This window comes from Podarcis melisellensis (assembly GCF_964234715.1).
Source record: "Podarcis melisellensis genome assembly, chromosome: 5".
Lineage (NCBI taxonomy): Eukaryota > Metazoa > Chordata > Lepidosauria > Squamata > Lacertidae > Podarcis > Podarcis melisellensis.
This window is the reverse complement of record NC_138537.1, coordinates 9,423,716-9,444,920: the sequence shown is the minus strand read 5'-3', so window position 1 is coordinate 9,444,920 and position 21,205 is coordinate 9,423,716. Positions and strand designations below refer to the sequence as shown.

The 21,205-nt window shown below is 42.6% G+C and overlaps 1 protein-coding gene across 12 annotated transcripts in view; it reads left to right on the top strand.

The window, feature by feature from the left end:
* Nucleotides 1–21,205, top strand: part of ATP11B (ATPase phospholipid transporting 11B (putative)) — an 84,531-nt gene that overhangs the window by 35,855 nt on the left and 27,471 nt on the right. For all 12 annotated transcript variants that reach the window (XR_014168248.1, XR_014168249.1, XM_081910806.1 and 9 more), the window contains exons 12-26: nucleotides 521–718; nucleotides 1,547–1,705; nucleotides 2,501–2,676; nucleotides 3,638–3,706; nucleotides 5,672–5,745; nucleotides 5,892–5,995; nucleotides 8,470–8,651; nucleotides 9,966–10,169; nucleotides 10,928–11,081; nucleotides 11,604–11,706; nucleotides 12,996–13,141; nucleotides 14,581–14,640; nucleotides 15,668–15,795; nucleotides 17,569–17,707; nucleotides 21,123–21,188. Coding sequence is in view for 10 of the 12 variants with exons in the window: in XM_081910806.1 (XP_081766932.1) it covers nucleotides 521–718; nucleotides 1,547–1,705; nucleotides 2,501–2,676; nucleotides 3,638–3,706; nucleotides 5,672–5,745; nucleotides 5,892–5,995; nucleotides 8,470–8,651; nucleotides 9,966–10,169; nucleotides 10,928–11,081; nucleotides 11,604–11,706; nucleotides 12,996–13,141; nucleotides 14,581–14,640; nucleotides 15,668–15,795; nucleotides 17,569–17,707; nucleotides 21,123–21,188 (1,962 nt within the window). In the remaining 2 variants the exon portion in view is untranslated. The remainder of the gene's footprint in view (nucleotides 1–520; nucleotides 719–1,546; nucleotides 1,706–2,500; nucleotides 2,677–3,637; nucleotides 3,707–5,671; nucleotides 5,746–5,891; nucleotides 5,996–8,469; nucleotides 8,652–9,965; nucleotides 10,170–10,927; nucleotides 11,082–11,603; nucleotides 11,707–12,995; nucleotides 13,142–14,580; nucleotides 14,641–15,667; nucleotides 15,796–17,568; nucleotides 17,708–21,122; nucleotides 21,189–21,205) is intronic.

Genomic DNA, 21,205 nt, shown 5'->3' with positions numbered 1-21,205 from the left:
CTGCAAAAGGATTTCATAGGAAAATGGTGCACTGCATCCTAGGTGGCAGTTTGCAAAGGGTCCAGTATTTCATTGCAAAGTTGTATTTTAAGATGTGGCACGGTGGTTAGGCTTACATTGCAGAGAATTGAGTTCTGTTCCTGACTGAACCACTACAAAGCGTACTGGGTCATCTTGGTTCTGTCGCTATCTCTCAGATTAACTGACCTCACAAGGTTGCTTTATGGATAAAATATGGCAGTGGGCGGAGGGAGCAACCATGGATGCCGCTCAAAGCTATCTGAAGGTGGGATGCAACTATAACCTAAATAAAATAAAAACAAAATAATCATCCCAGTTCAAAGCTTTCATATAAACCCAAACAGAAAGGTTAGCTTTTCGAAGGAGGTGTTGCGGTGTCCATTTAATAACAAGTGACTAAAGGACAGCAGGGCATTTTGCAATGATTATTATTTCTTCTTAAATAAATATGTTTCACTTTCAGTTTGGTGAATAATATTTCTCTTTCTTTCTCATTCAGATTCTGAGATTTATTTCAGATTTCCTTGCTTTCCTGGTCCTTTACAACTTCATTATTCCCATTTCACTGTACGTGACTGTTGAGATGCAGAAATTTCTAGGATCTTTTTTTATTGGTTGGGATCTTGACCTTTATCATGAAGAAACAAATGAGAAGGCCCAAGTGAATACTTCAGACCTCAATGAAGAGCTGGGACAGGTATAGAATGGATGTTTCAATATGATTTCCCCCACCCAGGTTCAGAACAGTCTATAATTCCAGTATCTGCTGAATTTATTCTAAAGTTGTTATTGATCAGTGATTTTGTGTACTTACCTTGCATTACCTATAAGCAGAGTGATGCACAATTCACACAAGCATGGGAAAGGTACAGAATTTTGAACTGACATTCATTATTTTGAGAACTTTAGTTTTAAAAAGCCGTTTCCTACCCCTTAGAAAATGTGTAGAAATCTCTGAGACCAGAGAGAATTCAATGGGCTTTTTAGTTGCTGTGGATTGGGGCTTCAGTGCGATGCAATAGTGCCTCGATCCTTTTAATTACTTAGACGGAAGAACAAATTGCATAGCACATAGTTGCCTCCTGAAGACCCCAGTTTCAAAATTCCAGTACTTCAAAAGAAAAGGAAAGGAGAGTTGGAGAGTTCTTCCAACTGGAAGATGGACAGTGGACCAATGGCCTGACTCTGCTTAAAACAGTTTTGTATATTCAAAACTTAGGCTAACTTTCCATAATGCAGGTTGCAGAAACCAGAGAATTGTGTTATCTTGATGCGTGTTTGTGTGTTAGGTCAACAGTGTTGAGCGATTCATGACAGACAAAAGAAAGTACTTTTATGCACTGTAGGTGAGAGAGAGGCTTTTCCCCAGTGTTTTGCTATGTAATGGGATTTGAGTACCACTCCCAGTTCAGCCTTGCATCCTACAGATCACATCAACATTTTGTGTGCAGGTGGGGGAACAGACAAACTTGGTTTCACTGCTCCTAAACCTATTTTTCTTATCTCTCTTCTCCACTTACCATAGGTGGAGTATGTGTTTACAGATAAAACTGGTACATTAACTGAAAATGTGATGCAGTTTCGGGAATGTTCTATTAATGGTATAAAGTACCAAGAGATCAATGGCAAACTGGTTCCAGAAGGGCTGATTGAGGATGTTCCAGATGGAATACAGCCTAGACTGGTAAGATTTTCTCCCAGTTTCAATTGATTAATGTCTCATGTAGTATTCCGGTTAAGTAGCTTAACACTCCTCAAGATTGGATTCCAAAAGGGACTTATTGAAGTGTTCAATAGGAAAATTGAATGATCGTTGAGTAGAGGTTTAGGTGGTTGTTTTTTTTGAGGGACAATGAATTGTTTATATGGAGAGAACAGCTAGGTAATGTGCACACTTACTTTGAACAGTGTTCCATGGGGCATTTTCCAAGTTAACGTTCATAGGATTGCAGTCATGCATCTTGAGCCTATCCATGTTCTTGCTTGGAACCAAATCTGATTTCTTGCAGTGGGGCTTTACCTCAAGTGAGTGCTGCATAGGAGTGCAACCTTTAGCAAGAGCGACTATATACATTGTGCATCCTCTTGACTCATTTTTTTGTGTGAGAGAGACTTCTGGATTTTGTGAAATGTTGCCTTGTGTATTGCCCGAGCTCACCATACCACTGCTGCAAAGGATTGGTAGCACCATGTTTGCTGTAAGATGCGGATCCACTATAACCCTGCAGCATTTAGGATATTTTATGATGCCAGGTTGGATATTTCCAAGGTTTGGCAGTAGACAAGTGTCACAGTCTTAGGGTTCAGGAGAAGAAAGTGATTATGTTGTTTGCTGAGAAGTTGCCTCTCTTCCCTTTTGGTCTGAAAGTTCTACAGATATTAGTAACTCCTTTCTTTAGAGAAGACTAAAAAGAATTGCTTGTCAATTTTATGTTAACCTGTATTAATACCATGTTTTGCCTTCATGTTTTAAAAACAGACGGAAGAGGAGGAAATCTTCCTGAAAGCTGTTTGTCTTTGTCACACGGTACAAATTAATAATGACCAAACTGACGGCATTTGTGACAGTCCTTGGCGTAGCAATGGCATATCCTCTCAGCTGGAATACTATGCCTCCTCCCCAGATGAAAAGGCTTTAGTTGAAGCTGCCCGCAGGTGAGGATTAGAAGCCAAGGTTCTGTGCATTATTTAGCAGGCAGAAATGGCAACGCTGGAGAAGTTGAAACTTGCATCGTTTGTCCCGTTGAGCCCGGAAGAGCAAGGAGAGTGATGAAACAAGCTTTTTGCCTTTCCTTGATTTAGCTCATAAAGCAAGCGTAGCTATTGGAGTACCAGTCGGTCATGGTAGAGAGTATGACTTTCTTTAACATCTCATGGGGCCCCTGGAGCAGCTATGCATAATGAAGTAGTGACTCAAGGTTGTCATCCAGAGGAACTTTGCACAAGGTCAGATCTCTGGCAGAAGGGTAGCAGTGACTTTTAGCCCCTTCCTTTCATCTTCAAGCTACATCCCTTCCTCATTGGTAACTTTCCTTTAATGAAAAGGTGCTTTTGAGACAAGGTCAGCTGGAATGTCAGCCGCCGGTACTGTTTTTGTATGATGTATACACAAATATATACAGAGGAGGGTGTTGTTAGATGTTTTAAATTATTACACGGACTATTTCATTGATAGGACAAAGGACTGTATTGAACTAATATAAAACTTAATAAAACAATAATTTTCCAATACAAAAAAATTGCAGCTTACAGCTTTTAGTCAAAATGTAGCTCCAGGGTGATGAAATAGACGTACCATGATATTTAGAGGAACCAAAAGATTTGCGGAAAAAATGTTAGAAAAAGAATACCAACCCCAAACAGCTCAATAATCACTGAGCTCGATTTGTGGCCAGTGACACAGCAGGGGAAATTAAGAAGTATTACTGATTAGTTCTATGTCTGGAATCACGATTGCTTGTACAATGACTTTAATTCTTCTTTAAAATATTGTTTTATTTCTAAGATAATTCTTCCTGCTGGAGCAGGGCAGTATAATGCTTTTTGGTATTATCCAAGCAAATTGTTTTCATGGGAACACTTTTTTAAACTGACTTCTTTCTTCCAACTTTTTAAGGGTTGGTGTTGTGTTTACTGGAGCAAGCGCAGAAAGTATGGAGCTTAAAAGCTGTGGAAAGCCAGAAAGGTTAGTAATTAAGTACTAATAATGTTTCTCAGACTGCTAAGATTCTGTAAGTTGTCTCAATCAGTGTTGATACATCAAACCAATCTGCATTATGCCCTCTTAGAAAAAAGCAGTTTAACTGGCTTGCCTTTAATCTCAGAGGAGAACTCTCCTTGGTAATCATTCGAAGCTGAGTAAGATTGACTTCCATAAACACGGTTTTAACAGTGAGTCCGTAAGTGACTGTGGAGGCCAGTTCTGGATCCACACATCCTTCCACAGTGGGGATATAGGTTTCCAGGTGGGAGTTGATCATGGTGAGGGTTTGCCAAGCATGCCTTCCTCTTAGTACATTTCTCCCTTTCCTGAGTTTGAGCATCTTCAAAGCCCATGACACCTTTGGTAAAGGCTGTTCTCCAGTTGGAGAGCTTGCAGGCCAGTGTTTCCCAGTTGTCAATGTTTATACTACATTTTTAAAAAATTTGCCTTGAGAGAGTCTTTGTTGACCACCAGCAATACTTTTTCCATTTTCAAGTTTAACTGGAAACTCATTGGGCTCTGGCATTTCCAGTTACAGATTCTTATATATTAGGGTGGAGGTTAAACAAGACTTAGTTAGATGGGCCATTGGTTGGACTTATTATGCCTATTGATCAATTTGTCCAGTTATGTCATATTATTCATAAATGACAGATGGAGGCAGGCCTGAAGGCAGATTTGATTGCAATATCTACACCATAGTTAGCTTATTTAGTCATTATCTATGATACATTGCACAGGGACACAGGTGGCGCTGTGGGTTAAAGCCTCAGCGCCTAGGACTTGCTGATCTAAAGGTCGGCGGTTCGAATCCCTGCTGCGGGGTGCGCTCCCGCTGCTCGGTCCCAGCTCCTGCCAACCTAGCAGTTCGAAAGCACCTCCGGGTGCAAGTAGATAAATAGGGACCGCTTACCAGCGGGAAGGTAAACGGCGTTTCCGTGTGCAGCTCTGGCTCGCCAGAGCAGCGATGTCACACTGGCCATGTGACCCGGAAGTGTCTCCGGACAGCGCTGGCCCCTGGCCTCTTAAGTGAGATGGGCGCACAACCCCAGAGTCTGTCAAGACTGGCCCGTACGGGCAGGGGTACCTTTACCTTTACCTTTATGATACATTGCAACTGCATGAGGTGGGGAGGGGAAATGCCAATTATATAATATGTTTGCTTGAAAATATGATATCTGTATGTCGGTCACAGATACGTTCTTGTCTGATTGGCAGTGGCTCTTCATAAGCCACGAATGAGAAGCTTGTTGCTTTTAACTGTTGCTTGACAGGTTACAGCTTTAAAACATTCCAGTGTTTTAAAACACGTTCGGATAAATATGTAGCGAGCAGTCTGTTTTTTTCAAAGTGTATATTCTAATATACAATGAAGAGAAGTGTGTGGTCCTAAATTGAGTTCCTCCGAAGGAAAGGAATTCTGAAAACACAAGGAACGTAGACTAGATAAATGGAAGAGATTTGGTAGAAGGATTATATCTAGAAACATGCTTGTTTCTGTACACTTATTCTTTCTCTACACCTGCGTCTTGAGTCTCAGATGCCCCTTGAGTCTCAGTACCTCATCCATGTTTGAGGGTTAAAAGCTGCTCCCTGTTCCTGCATCCATCCAGTCTCTGAGCTGGGAGAATGCTGCTTCTTTTCTCCAGCCTCAGCAGTGCAGCAGCAGACATGTAGTTTTCTGTAGCTCTTGTGGTTTTTAGATTCAACAATTTCTAGAGGAGTAGCTGCCTTAGTTTTGGGCAGCAAACAGCAAGAGTCTTGAGTACCTTAAGTAACTAACAAACTTATTATGGTACGGTCCGTAAAAACTTGTGCCATAATAGATTTGTTAAGTCTTTAAGGTGCTACAAGACTCTTTGTTAGGTTTAACAAGTAATACTGTATTGATATTTTTGCCTTCAGTTTTTTAATACATACTGTAAACATGATCTTTCCCTTTTGAAGGTACAAATTACTGCATGTTTTGGAGTTTGATGCAAATCGCAGAAGAATGAGCGTAATTGTAGAAAGCCCATCAGGTAAGAAAAATCATGCATATTTATTGCTCCTTACCTTGCTTCTTAAAACCAAAAATTCCTGCTTAGTTTCCTTGTTGGGGACTCTTCTGGATGCTGAACAGGTTACTATGAACTGTAAACATGATTTACACTTAAATCCTTTGCAGGTGAGAAGCTCTTATTCACCAAAGGTGCAGAATCCGTTATTCTTCCTCGCAGTACAAGGGGAGAGGTAGAAAAAACCAGAATTCATGTGGATGAATTTGCTTTGGTATGTACAAGTGTTTTTTGCTTTTCTTTAAAATTTGTTAGTAGATATCTACGTAAAACTTCTGCAAAACTTGAGAACCAGTTAGTGCTGTGGTTGACACAGATGACTTATGGATACAGAAGATTGATGACTCTTGGGGACTTCCGGGTCGGCGCCATCGCCGAATGGCGGGCTCCCTCCGAGCTCCGGAGGGAGCCTGCTCGGCAGGGGCTGGGTCCTACCGCACCGGCGATGCGGGGACCCTTAAAAACCACGGCCACGGAGGCCGTGGACATGGAGACTCGGCTGGTACCGTCAGCGCCCTCCCGACTCGTGAAGGAGCCTTTTTAAAGGCTACGGATCGGGTGCCGGGGAGAAGCGTGGTACTTTGAGTCCTCTGCTATCCCTGCCGAGCGCAGCCGCAAGCCATCCGGCGGAGAGCGCTGACTTCTTCTATTGAAAATTTGGACCCAAAAGAAGAACCCGTGAGTAATTGGAATACGGACTAAAAAGAGGGATAAATTTTTAAAATTTGGAGCGAACGGGGGAGGTGGAAAAATGGAAGTCAGCCCCCCCCTAAACTGTAGAAGAGCCAAAACAAAGGACTGGATAACTAAGATCGAGAGGAACCTTATCTTGCTGAACTAGCAACTTCGCGAGGGAAAATTACAAGATTGAGCTGGAGGAGAAAAGTGGAATTTGTATTAAAAAGCAACCCCCCCCCGGAACCCCCGGAGCGATTCGTGAAAATGCCTGGAGAAGAGTAACGGAGGTTTTGACAGCTGTCAAAGAGCTGTCAAAACGGAAGAATAAAATTGAGACTTTGTTATGAGGACTTTGCCGGCTACATTTGCTATAAATTGGATATAAATTGTTTCAAATAAGGATTTACAAGTTATTTGGACTGGTGGATGCGATCTGGAAGGGAACTTTGTTACTGTAATCCACCTAGAGGAGCTGAGGGATATTGCATGTGTTTTCGACGGGAAACTTGAACAGTTGAATAGAACTTTTAATCTCCTGGGAAACTGCAGAAATGGAACATTATTTTGTCTACAGAGGTCTACACTCTACTGGAAACAATGGATTTATCTGTTGAAAAACGAAAGGAACATGATGTAATGTTTTGCTCCTGAACAACAAGCCTCTGCAAAGACACTAGAAGTTTTTGGAAAAAGAACATTTCTGTGAGGGAACAGGGAAGTAAAAAGGAGGAGAGCGACTGACAAGAACAAGGAAACAACAAGAACTGGACAGAACTGGAGTGGGAACATTTGGGATATCCAGATTTGACAAGCTTATGGATATAAAATTGGAGTTTTTACTCCTGGATATAAAAATCTGGATAGAAGAAATGGGCCCCCTTTTTTTTTTTGATAGACTACTTCTATGATTGGACATTTGTAATTTAAAAAGACCGGTAAAGAACCAGAGGGATGTGGGTTTAGTGAAAGGTGGGATCTTCAGGAAGATATTAGAGTGGAGGGATAGGAGGAACGCAACAGGGGAAGAGGGGAGGGAAATTTGGAATCCAAAGGTTGTAAAATTATTGTTTGTTTTTATTTTATTTCCATCTGTATTATATTTGAAAAGGGGGAACTCGTGGAAGGGAATAGATCGACCTTAGGGGATGGAAATTTGGATAAATTGAGTTATTGATGATGAGTGTATTTTGGGAATAAGAATTTGTTGAATTTAATTGCTTTTTTGGAAGATTTGGAACACAAGAGGGGGTGGGGAGGGGAAGTCCTAGTTATTGGAAAAAGTTTATAAATTGGATTTTATTTGTTTTAATTTGGAAAACCTTAATAAAAATTATTTAAAAAAAAAAACAGAAGATTGATGACTCTTCAATGTGGGACTAAGAGCTGATTCATACATGGGGAATTCCCCACCCCTTGCTGTCTTCTTCAGGGGCTTGTGAGCTCAAGACACCCAGGCAGGGTTGAGTAAAAGTTGAATTTGTGTCAGCTACTCCCTGCTGATAGGCTTCTATGGCCACTGTCATTCCCGTGATGTGAACGCTTTGAAAAAGTGCCACTCCCTTGCGAGAGGCCAGAGCAGTGACATGGAGGTTATCCCATTTTAAAATCTGAATAATAATAGAATGAAAGCTGCCTTTTCCAGAGTACCTGCAGATTATGGTCAACCAGTTGTATTGTGGAATTGGTTTTTATATTGCTTTTGTCCTTCAGGTGCTCTTCCTATCCTTTCTCTTCATTTTGTTTATTGCAAGATATGGGGCAGCAACAACAGGCCTCTGGGTGTCAATGATTTATTTATTTCTGTACCGCAAACACATATAAAATATATGCCATGTACAAGATGTCATTTAACACCACATTACAAACAAAACCAAAGCAAACTACATGAAAGAGAGTAAAGTACAGAATGGGTCACTACCCAGCTTGTAAAAAACAGTAAATCATTTAGAAATCTGATGGATGTCAGCTGGGCCTATCTAATGCTGAAGTAACCCTTTTTGCTTTTCACAGAAAGGATTAAGAACTCTGTGTGTAGCTTACAGAAAATTCACCGCTAAGGAGTATCAGGAAGTTGAAAAACGCCTCTTTGAGGCAAAAACCGCTTTACAACAGCGGGAAGAGCGATTGTCGGAGGTGTATAACTTTATAGAAAATGACCTGGAACTACTTGGAGCTACAGGAGTGGAAGACAAGTATGTACTACCTTAACTAATTATTCGGACGTGGGACTTTTGCCCACCCACTGCAGGGCAGCTTGCAAATTAATCTGTTCCATGCAAATTGGGGATTGGTTCCCTTCCTGTGGGGGTGATCTGAGCATATATCCCACCCCTCAATCACATATTGTGCCATGGTAAGCTGTGTGCATGTAGCCAGAGTCTGTGATGCTTCTCACCCTCTCAGAATGCAAGAGAGTACAGTCAGGGCCATTGCACCTGTAGTTGCAAGTGCAGTAACTTCGCTCTGAACTCCATACTATCATGGGAAGTGAATAGGCAGCATGCACTTTCTACGTATCGGGCTGAAATCAATGGTCTCGGCATCAAAACCTTGGGTGTTCATTGGCTGGAAAATCATACTTCTGTGGCTGTGCTATATACCTTGTGCCAGCCAGCCTGACACTAGAAAAAACACCTGGCAATAGTCCTCCTTGGGATTGTCCTCTGACCACTTCAGTAGCAGGCATGAGCTTTCATTGAATTTGGTGAAGTATGTTACCAAATACAAATGTTTAAAAGTGAGGTGTGTAAAGGCTTTGTATAGAAGCCTAAGATAACGAGTGCCTCTTGAAGCTAGTGCAGGTATTATATACATAATATACATATATAATGCGCATTATAAGCTCTACTGGTAAAAGGTAAAGGTAAAGGACTCCTGGCAGTTAAGTCCAGTCGTGAATGACTCTCGGGTTGCGGCGCTCATCTCGCTTTACTGGCCGAGGGAGCCGGCGTTTGTCCGCAGTTTTTCCGGGTCATGTGGCCAGCGTGACTAAGCCGCTTCTGGCGAACCAGAGCAGGGCATGGAAACGCCGTTTACCTTCCCGCTGGAGTGGTACCTATTTATCTACTTGCACTTTGACATGCTTTTGAACTGCTAGGTTGGCAGGAGCTGGGACCGAGCAACCGGAGCTCACCCCTTCATGGGGATTCGAACCACCGACCTTCCGATCGGCAAGCCCAAGGCTCAGTGGTTTACACCACAGCGCCACCTGCACTCTACTGGAGCCTGAAACAGAGCACTGAACTTGGTATTAAAACTGGAATTCAGCGTAATGAGAATTTGTGGAGGGTTTTTAAACATTTGTGGTTGGAAAAGGTATGCGTGAGAGTGTGCGGACTGCAGATAGGATAACCCCAGAAACCAGAGCATTTCTAGAATAACTCTTCCAGTGATTTGAGAACAGGGCTTCTGTAGCGAAACCAGACTAAATCAAGCACAGTGAGACACATAATCATAAACAAATCAGTTGTAGCATTGTTGACGGGAATGGCTTGTTTTACTTTCAGACTCCAAGACAAAGTCCAGGAAACCATAGAAGCCCTCCGACTGGCAGGTATTAAAGTGTGGGTGCTCACTGGCGACAAGCACGAAACCGCTGTCAGTGTCAGTTTATCTTGCGGACACTTCCATAGAACCATGAACATCCTGGAACTTGTGCAACACAAATCAGACAGCACATGTGCAGAGCAGCTGAGGCAGCTAGCCAGAAGGTAAAATGCTGTGCTGTGTCTGGGTGGATAACGTTAACAGCTCTTAATGCAGAACTCCCTCGATACATAAATAAGCCAGTCGCTTTGCATCTCCCGTCTTTGCTGCATGACTCTTCACCTGATGCTAACAAGCCTGTTGCTTTGGGAAGGGAGAGGGATTCTTTGTCCTTGGTGACTGGTGACTGGGAGCGGCCGCCGAGACCATATAACACCGGTCTTGAAAGACCTACATTGGCTCCCAGTATGTTTCCGAGCACAATTCAAAGTGTTGGTGCTGACCTTTAAAGCCCTAAACGGCCTCGGTCCAGTATACCTGAAGGAGCGTCTCCACCCCCATCATTCTGCCCGGACGCTGAGGTCCAGCGCCGAGGGCCTTCTGGTGGTTCCCTCATTGCAAGAAGCAAAGCTACAGGGAACCAGGCAGAGGACCTTCTCGGTAGTGGCGCCCGCCCTGTGGAACGCCCTTCCAGCAGATGTCAAAGCGATAAACAACTACCTGACATTCAGAAGACATTTTAAGGCAGCCCTGTTCAGGGAAGTTTTTAACGTGTGATATTTTACTGTATTTTTGGTTTTTATGTAAGCCGCCCAGAGTGGCTGGGGAGGCCCAGCCAGATGGGCGGGGTATAAATAATAAATTATTATTATTATTATTATTATTTGTCCTTCAGGTTCTTTTGAGGATTTGGTCTTCAGCAAAAGGGGGTGGGGGTGAGGAATGGATTGCAAGCAGTAACATTTCCTCCTTCCCTTGTTAGAATAGAGGAGGACCACGTAATCCAGCATGGGCTGGTGGTGGACGGGACCAGCCTCTCCCTGGCACTCAGGCAGCATGAGAAGCTCTTCATGGAAGTCTGCAGAAATTGCTCTGCCGTCCTGTGCTGTCGCATGGCGCCTCTGCAGAAAGCAAAGGTAATTTGCTCAGGTTGCAGGGTCATCTAGCAGCCACGATCTGCTGTGGAGGCGCCCTCAACACTTGTAGCATCCTCTGTTATTTATTTAATCCCTTTATTTAATACCTTGCTAATGGTTGAGAGCCAAACAGCAGCATAGCCACGCCCTCCCTATCTCCCATTCAAGTACTCTATACTGACGTAGTCTCTCGCACTTGAGTGGTTATAGAGCAAGCCTGAAACATGTGAAAACATTACAGCCCACATTCTTACTCTAGGCATCAAAAATTAGACTTCCAGCTACCATCCAAGAATACATTACTCCCTTAATCTGCGTCCGGAGAACAGAAGTGGTAGGTCCTTACCCCAAGGAGCTTAAAGTGTATATTTTTTTAATGTATGCAAGGTTTGGTGGATTCTTAATCACTGTCCTGCCTACTGACTTTGCTAATGGCATTTTGTTATTTGAGCAGCTCCACAAAAACCCCCAAAAGGCAGTACCTGGGGTTCCATTTTTTAAAACCCTTTTTTTTCTGTACAGGTTGTGCGGCTGTTGAAAACCTCTCCAGAGAAGCCTATCACATTAGCTATAGGAGATGGAGCTAACGATGTGAGCATGATACAGGAAGCTCATGTTGGGATAGGTAAGAGCCTTCTCATTGTGCAGTTCTACCTAGGTTTTTTGTTTTGGAGTCTTCAGTGTCTCCTTGCATTCAATAAGTGGAGTTATGATACGTATCTGCTTTGTGCATGAAAGACCTGGGGGATAAACAAGAGGCTCTGTCTGCACACGGATGACATATAAAAATGTATTTATAGCTCCCTTTTAGCCAAGGTTTTCTTCTAAAAGAGGCTTACAATTTTTAAACAAAGGTATGATATAGTTTAGAACAGCCTTCCTCAGCTGGTGCCTGGCTTGGGCTGATGGGAGTTGTAGCACAAAACATCCAGAGGGCACCCAGTTGAGGAAGGCTGATTTTGGGTGATATGCTTGGGGGGAGGGGGAGGCAGTGTCTGCTGACCCCTGGGAAATGACCCAGTCCAGGTTCTCCCAGGGGGGAAGTGATGGAAGGGGCTAGCAGATGGTGAAAATGCCAGTCTGCAGAAGCAGCCCTTCCATTGACCTTCAAGTTCCTGGCGCCAAAAAGAAAATAGGGGAAATACCTATGTAAAGAAGGGGGGGAGAGCATACGTGGGACTTCAGTTTGTGTGTCCTTACTTTGTAGACACTTGGCTTGCTTTCCACTCCATTGATTTAACCTTTGTATTGTGCTCAAAGCAGCTCACAGTAATGGCAATCACACTGAAAATTAGCAAACATCACAATCACTATAATAGTATAAAAAATGCAGTAGCATACAAAAAAAAAAACCCATTGATGAATTAATACAATTCAATACACACTTGCAACAATTCACAATGCCAGAAGGAGGTGCTGAGCACCAGCCCTTTTCTGTAGCACTACAGCACCTGTAAGACAGTGCATAGAGTTGGGCAGAATCTGTTCTAGAAGACCATTTACACAGAGAAAATACTACACCAGGATTTTCTTGCAAAAATTAGAAGCCTTCAGTTTTATTCACCTACTTGCCTCTCACACAGTGATGCTAATTACATGTGGCCTTTTTATTTCTAATCCAAACCAACAGGCAAGTGGTTTTTTAGAAACTTGTGCTACATAAATTGAGTTCATTCTTGCAGTAAGGAACTGAGCATTAATAGGCTTGTTGTTATTAAAAGCCCCAGACTAGATGACAACAACAGCAACAGCAACAACACAGCCTTACATGTGCAAGACCTCTCTTCTAGTCATTTTTTCCAGTTGCTTGTGTTAGTTTTACTGTGTTTCAGGCCACTGCCTTTGATTTTTGCATTCCTCGGGGGCAGGTGATAAAGGCACCTTAATTTTTCTTTTCTTCTCCATATATTACAGGTATTATGGGTAAAGAAGGAAGACAAGCTGTAAGAAACAGTGACTATGCAATTGCAAGATTTAAATTTCTTTCCAAATTACTTTTGGTCCACGGCCACCTTTATTATATTAGAATAGCAACCCTTGTACAGTACTTTTTTTACAAGGTAAGTTCCTGCAGATCATGACTGCATCTTTCCGTTGGTAGAAACATTTTGTTCTGATGGTACTTCCTTAAGGTTAACTGCACCAGGTAGAAGAACATTCAGAAACACCTAAACAGGACCTCTGTTAACCAAACACATAACTTCAGAAGTTATCCACTGCTGGTCTTTTAAGGACTCTGAATTGCCACACACATCATTCAAAGCCACAATATGGAATTGTCTTCAGCATGGTACTTTGCATTCTTAACATTTATTGGCAGAGCTGAGATACCTTTAACTGACTCAGTCTGGAACTTTATGTTAGAGAAGGAAATTTTCCTGTTTCTTCTTCCTTTGCTCCATCGTGCATTGTTCAAGAACAATGTCTCCTTGCATTCAATAAGTGGATGGTCTTCCAGATAAGCCTTTTGGGGTTTGCAGATGGGATAAGAGTATGGTAACTTCCCTTCCCTTAACTTGGGATTCAAGCTGAAAATGATTGTCATTTAAACGGCATGGTTTGCAAACCAGGTAGTTTCAGTACAGTAGTATCATGTCATGGGTCGGGGGTTACATTCCAGGGATGGCACATCTACCGCAAAAAATGTGTATATACTTGAACCACCCCCATATATGGTGAACCTTACCTTCTAAGCAAGGCAAAGAGCTTTCCAGCTTGCCAGCTTGCTTTCCAGGCTCTGGGATGCTCTCACAAGATCTCGCAGGGCCATCCCGAGTTCCTGTGAAATCTCACAAGAGCATCCCGGAGCCCAGGAAGTAAGTTTGATAGCTTAACATCTCTTTCCACGCCGGGAAAACCCAGTGCAAAAGTAGCTTTTTAGCTCTCTGCCTTATGTGCAATTAATTTTTAGGATTTGAGCTGGCCAGCTTTCAACCACACAAGGTTGAAATTGTGCAAGTTCATTGTGCACAAGATGTGATCATACTTTACCTAGTTTTATAAGGTAACTGTGGCCTCCGTGTGATGGACACATAATGAAAAACCATGGTCAATAGACAAGGAAGGAGGGATCCCTCCGGGGGGGGGGGCGCAGGGTCCACATGCTCTCCATTTGTAAACCATAATTGTCAGAGCTGTTAAGTCTTCACTCTAATGTAGACTTAGGACCTGAGATTCTTTATTTGGTAATGGAAACGATGGTATCTGAGATACAGGAGAGCATTTTAGTGTATCATAAATATTACCCACATTAGAACTTTCCTTTTTAGTCCAACCAGTGTGTCCTAGCTAGCTGTATCTTATTACCCTGATCCTGAATTCGATAGTGTCCAGGATTAAAAATCTGTGTAAGGTTGGGATTTGCTCTGTTCCTCCTAGGATTCCTAATTAAACATTATGGCTAGTGGCCTATATAAACTTAGACCCGTTTCAATATCCGTGATATGCTGTACTTGCTTGATGTCACTTAACTGGTTCTGCTTCACTTTTTGTTTTCCAGAATGTGTGCTTTATTACACCACAGTTTTTATATCAATTCTTTTGCTTGTTTTCACAACAAGTAAGTATTCATTTGAATATTTCTTCCAGTTCCTCACCCCACCCCAATGCATTTAAGGGTGGATATAGAGAAGTGAGAGAAAGAAAAATAGAATATTTTATATTATACAATAGCTAAAACAGAATGACTGTTCCTACAGCCAAATAACCCTTAAGTATCATCTTGGTCCCTGATGGGGTGAGCTCCTGTTGCTTGGTCCCTGCTCCTGCCAACCTAGCAGTTCGAAAGCACGTCAAAGTGCAAGTAGATAAATAGGTACCACTCTGGTGGGAAGGTAAACGGCGTTTCCGTGTGCTGCTCTGGTTTGCCAGAAGCGGCTTCGTCATGCTGGCCACATGACCCGGAAAAACTGTCTGCAGACAAACACTGGCTCCCTCAGCCAGTAAATTGAGATGAGCGCCGCAACCCCAGAGTCATTCACGATTGGACTTAACTGTCAGGGGTCCTTTACCATTAACATCTTGGTATCACTTCTCTTCTATATCCCCCTCCCTTTTTTTGTCTATCTACCTTTAAAATTATCATTTGTAAAGTCACAGAAATATACAAGAATGCTTCTGTGTCTTTGGGGAAGATTTTTATTTTCAATGTGAAAATAGCCTCAAGGGTCATTAAAGACTTTGCCCTACAGAATTTGAGATGCACAAAGTGAAGTGATACCCATCTTTGTACTAGTTGGTTGGGTGCCAATCTTTTTCCTTTCCCTGAGGTGTTACGGTCTACAAGAAACTTCAAAAGAGGTAGACTTGCGCTAGGAAGCTGAAAACACATTTAGAGCATGATGAACTCGTAACATTCACTAGTTCTTGTGGTTTGAAGCATCACTGTAAGTAAGCTGCAGTGAGGGAATGGGGGCATATTGGTTTTGTGGTGTATCTTTGACGTTATAGAACTGGATGCCTTTTGGTTTTATAGAAATAAAACCTGGCTTTTGAATTGCTCGCAACTGAGCACTTTTGACTCGTAAGTCCTGTCTCCTGTTTCTGCATTTCAGAACCACTAATTCCCCTCCTTTCCTGCTTTTCAGACTCTGTACGACAGTGTGTACCTGACTTTGTACAACATTTGTTTCACCTCCCTGCCAGTCCTCATGTACAGTCTTTTTGAACAGCACGTTCATCCCCATGTATTACACAGCAAGCCAACGCTGTATCGGTAAGCATGCTCTCCTGGGAGGAAGGGGCTGTGCTTAATAAATGAGTAATGGGGCACCCCCCCCGCCCCACCTCAAGTGGTAGAAAAACAGCGGCACCAGAAGCTGTTAAAAGCACCAGCACTAGATGATCCCAGCCTGCTTGTTTCGATGTAACCGGTAGATATTCTTCTTGTGAACACTGAATAACTGAAAAGTGGGTGAGCCATAGTCAGTCGTCAAAGCAAATACAGTGGTACCTCTGGTTACAAACGCTTCAGGTTATGAGATCCGCTAACCCGGAAGTAGCTGCTCCTGGTTGTGAACTTTGCCCCAGGATGTGAACGGAAATCAGGTGCTAGAGGCCCCATTAGCAAAAGTGCACCTCAGGATAAGAACGGTTTCAGCTTAAGAACTAACCTCCGGAACGAATTAAGTTCATAACCAGAGGTACCACTGTACAGTGGTACCTCAGGTTAAGTACTTAATTCTTTCTGGAGGTCCGTACTTAACCTGAAACTGTTCTTAACCTGAAGCACCACTTTAGCTAATGGGGCCTCCTGCTGCTGCCGCGCCACCGGAGCATGATTTCTGTTCTCATCCTGAAGCAAAGTTCTTAACCCGAGGTATTATTTCTGGGTTAGCAGAGTCTGTAACCTGAAGCGTATGTAACCTGAGGTACCACTGTATATAGTTTGCACATGGAAGATTCCTTGCCAAGTCTAGCCATCTCCCGTTTATGACAGCAGGACTGGGCTGAGACTGTTGCAAAGAAGGGGAGGCAACACTAGGCTAAATGAGTCCAAGGGTCAGGCTGTAACTCTGAGACTAGGGAGCCCCTGGCCCTCCAGATGTTGCTGGACTGCAACTCCCATCTGCCTCAGCATGGTCCCAAACGCAAGAGATGATGGGAGTTGTAGTTTCAGCAACATCCGGAAGAGCCACAGGTTCCCCACCCCCTGGTATAAGGCAACCACATGTTCACGAGGTCAGTTTTTAATAATGTTCAGGAACGTTTGTGTCGGTGCAGGGAACACCAAAATGCTGTCCTTTCCTTTCCGTTCTCTGATAGTATGATAGAATATCTTCTCATCTGTTTGACAGAATGACACTCAGAATACGCAAAATAGTTTTCTTTGCTTGGAAAACTATTGAACCTGCCATGGTACTTTTCATTCTTCAAATTGGGTACGGAGTAAAACTTCAAAATCAAATGTCAGGATGGATAGCTGGCTGCCTTCATTTGTTGAGGGAGGTCAGTCACAGATGTTTCCATTCCGCTCTGAAAACTAAGGAGATGCTACCCTTAACATTTGAATCCTAGGTTTTGTTAATTTAAGAATTTTGCTAAAGAATGCCACAAGATTGTTTTTTTGAGATACTGGGCTGAGCCACATCACCACAGAGCTGCAAAAGCTAAGAACCTGTGAAGCCCTCTGGTTTCAAAGCTTGAAATCTACTGCTTGATCTGTTAAAAGATCAGTTTATCTGTTTAAATCCTGGCTCCCATAAATTCATCAATCAAGCCAATTGTATTTTGACAAATGGGGGAAACTGGCTCATTGGGGAATGTTCCTGGAAGCCGCAAGGTCAGTACATCATTTAATTTTGCAGCGACACTATCAGATGTTTATCCTGTTGCATCTCAGGTGGCTAGAGAACGTTTTTATGGTTTTAGCAGAAGAGGTGCTCTCTGATGCAATGGTGATTGTATCTCAAGTGCATACAAAATTAAAATGGGCTTTCTGTTAATTGGAAAGTAGCAGTAAAGGCCTTGTATCCTTTTCCCTTTACAGAGACATCAGTAAAAATGCCCACTTGGGCTTTAAACCTTTCCTTTACTGGACCTTCCTGGGATTCGTTCATGCTTTTGTTTTCTTCTTTGGCTCATATATTCTGATGGGAGAAGACACTTCATTGCTGGGAAATGGCCAGGTAAGGTAGAATGCACACTTACGATAGAGAAATCACAATCACCTGTAACGTTTCTGGGAAGTTTATGTTCCATCGACTACAAAATCACTTGTTAGGCATATTTAAACCTTGGGTGTCTTAATCTATTTAAATATTATTTTCTGTAGGCTTTGACCTCTCATGCAGCTGGGGCTAAATCAACCATTGTTGTAAGTGTGCAAAAGCATATGGTGGTCTTCTAAACAAGAATAATGTGAGGGTACCTCCACGTGAATAACTCAGAGATCTTGTTCTTGGGCTGCCCAGATCATAGCAGAGCATAATGGTCTTTGTGTTTTATCATTGTGGTTATCATGTGGCCAGTTGTTTGGAAATGTTAAAAATGCTGTTGGCTTGCCCAACTTGAGGATCACCATGTCAATGCACTCAGTGCCTTGATATGGTGGCGAATAACTCAAAATACTTTTACAGAGCACTTAACTGTGTTAATTGGGCTGACATGTTCTCTCTAATCCTTACCGGGTGATTGCATTACTCTTTCCTGTATTGCAAATTGGATGTAGGCGGGTTGAGAGGTTGGGAATTACATTAAGGCTACCAGGCAAGTTTATGGGGGAAGTGCCATCGGAATAAGAAATTCTGGGTTTATAACTTAGTCACAACATTTCTTCCATTTAGCAGTGAAGGAGGATTGTGTCTGCTTTCCTCCTTGTCTGTGCATGGGGATTGGGGAGTGGCAATTAGTGGCAATTAGTGGTGGCGTCCCACAACAGAATTCAGCAACTTGGTTCTGTGCTATCCATGTCACTGCAGCAAAATTCACCTATTTTTGGCAACCTTGGTACCATAGCTGAACTAATTCAGTAGTCAATTCGAGCCTCCAGGAGCTCCTTTTTCGGTTGCTTCCTAAGCCATTCCTAGCCTGTCCACATTGAATGTGAGACTGAGGGTTTTGATGGTCCACGTCTGCCACAATAAAAATCCCTCCAGGGCACAGCTTGGCTTCACCCTGTCAAGCGATAAGGAGGAGTTTGGCCATGCATCAGCTGTGGCTAAATGCTTATTTGTTAGGGGTCATAGTTGCACTGCAGGCAGAGTTTCTTTTCCCTCCCCATGAGATCCTTTTAACCAACCTGAAATCTGCAGTAGAATGGGACACAGTGGTTTCAACCAAGAATTTTGGCAGGGTTGAAGCTAAGAGAGAATGTTTTTCTGTGAATGTCTCTGCCTCTCTCTCTCTCTCTCTCTCTCTCTCCCTCCCTCCCTCCCTCTCCTATCTATCTCCTCTGTCTCTCTTTCTAATTCATATCCTTACTCTGTCCTACTGTACTTCAATTTGATCTTTTAGTTTTCTTTTCCCCCCTTTTTTCACGCTGTGCATGTCATCAGATATTGAAATCTAACAGGCAAATGGTAAGAGTCTGTGTTGTAGGAAGAGCGATACAGGAATCAGCAGATACAGTGTCATTGTATCTGTGGTGAAGAATGCAGCATGTATCCTCCATGAATACATTCAAAAATAAATGGTGGCAAGAAGTTGTCTGTCTGTGTCTCACTTCAGGTGACAGCGGCACCGTGTGATGGATAGACACTTTATGTGTTTAGTGTAATTTTACTCTAGAAGTACTTCTATATTATAATCCTGGAATAGATGAAGAAACCTTTGTACTAAACACAGTATTAAAAGACGACAACAACAACAACAACAACAACAACAACAACAACAACAATAATAATAATAATAATATCTTTACTGTCATTGCCCCCTCTCGGGGACAACGAAATTACTTGGCTGCTCCATCCACCCAGGTAGGGCACTCCACACAAAATCAAAACAACTATAAAACACTAATTAAAACAATACAGTATAATACAGCAAGGAAGATTAGATGACTTTCAAAGTCCAGGCTTCCCATTCAGGGCCGAGATCGCTCTGGAGAAGAAGCTATTCTTAAGACGGCTCGTTCTTGTCTTCATCGTCCTATATCTCCATCCCGACGGCAGGAGCTCAAAGAGACAGTGACCAGGATGCTGTTTATCTGTGTAAACAGACTGGCAGTGTATTTTTTACAATGCTGAGCACAGAGCAGATGAGCATAACTGCTGCCCAAGTGTGGGCTGCGTCTCTTCATCCCCCCCTCCAAAAAAATTGTTGCTGAATTTGGGTGTTTACCGTCATCTAGCGCTCCTCTGTGGAATAGTATCACCATAGCCACAAGCTGTTGGTCAGAAGTGCCTCCTGCTTGCTTGCTTACTAGGGGGAGTCTTTGTGGACAAGTCCTCCATTAAGTGGTTTTTGGATGGGGGCAGGACACAAGCCGCACTTTAAGTGAGCCCAGCAGTGCTCCTGGTTTTCAGTTTTTGGTAGCTCTCAAGAGGGTTTGCTGTACAGTTTTTAGGGAGAAATTGGAAGGGCAAACCAAGAAATGGGGTGTGGGATAAATTTCCTCTTTAGGCGACTATGGTGTCTTCCTATTGAGCATCTCAACAAATAAGCCTCATAGCTGCCATGAGTTCTTTTCTTTAAAGCAGCTATTGTGTTGGGGCTGAAGATGCCCAGCCAGCAACTTCCATGTACTTGGTTTCCTCCAGTGTGTGGCAAAGGGGTGAAGTGAAGATCCCTTGCTTCTCTATAGGTTTCCATTGAATACAATTTAGTAGAATATTCTTTCCTTCCTTGTACATTTCTGGCTAGAGTCTTTCATTGTCTCCATTCTGGTAATCCTCTGAATGACCCGTGAGATGAAATGCATCTTCTCACACCTTCATCTAATCTACACAGCAATATTTTAAGACTTCGTGGTTATTAAGGGTAGCAGTTAAAAATATGTGGTCAGATTTTGATAGCAGAGTCCAGGGAGTATATCCCAAAACAACAACAAAGCTATCTGGTTCAGATTTAAGATGGGAGGATGTGAATGATTACATACTTGGAGTGATTGCATTTATTGTAGCAGGGATACAAATACCACAACTGATGGACATGTGCCTGAATTCTCTTAGTTCACACTGTTTCTTGTTGTACAGTTGATCCTTGAAATAAGTGCCGACCATTATTTTTGAGTTTTGCAGGCTCTGGTTTGCAAAATCTAAATGTGATGCTGCATTGAAAGGAAAATATCCCAACCCCAGTAATTAAAGGCTACTTGCTTTCCCACTGCTGTAGAATTTTTCAGTAGCCTGGTGTTTACGTATAATTGGCTGTCTGGTGGGGGGTCTGAATGTTGTAACTCATACTCCTCTTCCCTGTTTTGCTTTGCACTTTCCCCTCTTGCCTTACTAAATAGTTAGCGTTTTGCATTTCTGTGCTTTCAGTAGAATTAGTTTGACCAGTGTAGTTGCATCACTTGTAGCTGCATTCACGTGGGCGGGGGGGAGTTAAAGTAACTTTCATCTGCTTTAAACACGCTGCATCTTGTTCTTTCTCCTTTCACAGATGTTTGGAAACTGGACATTTGGTACTCTGGTTTTCACGGTTATGGTTATAACAGTGACAATGAAGGTATAGTAACACAGTTG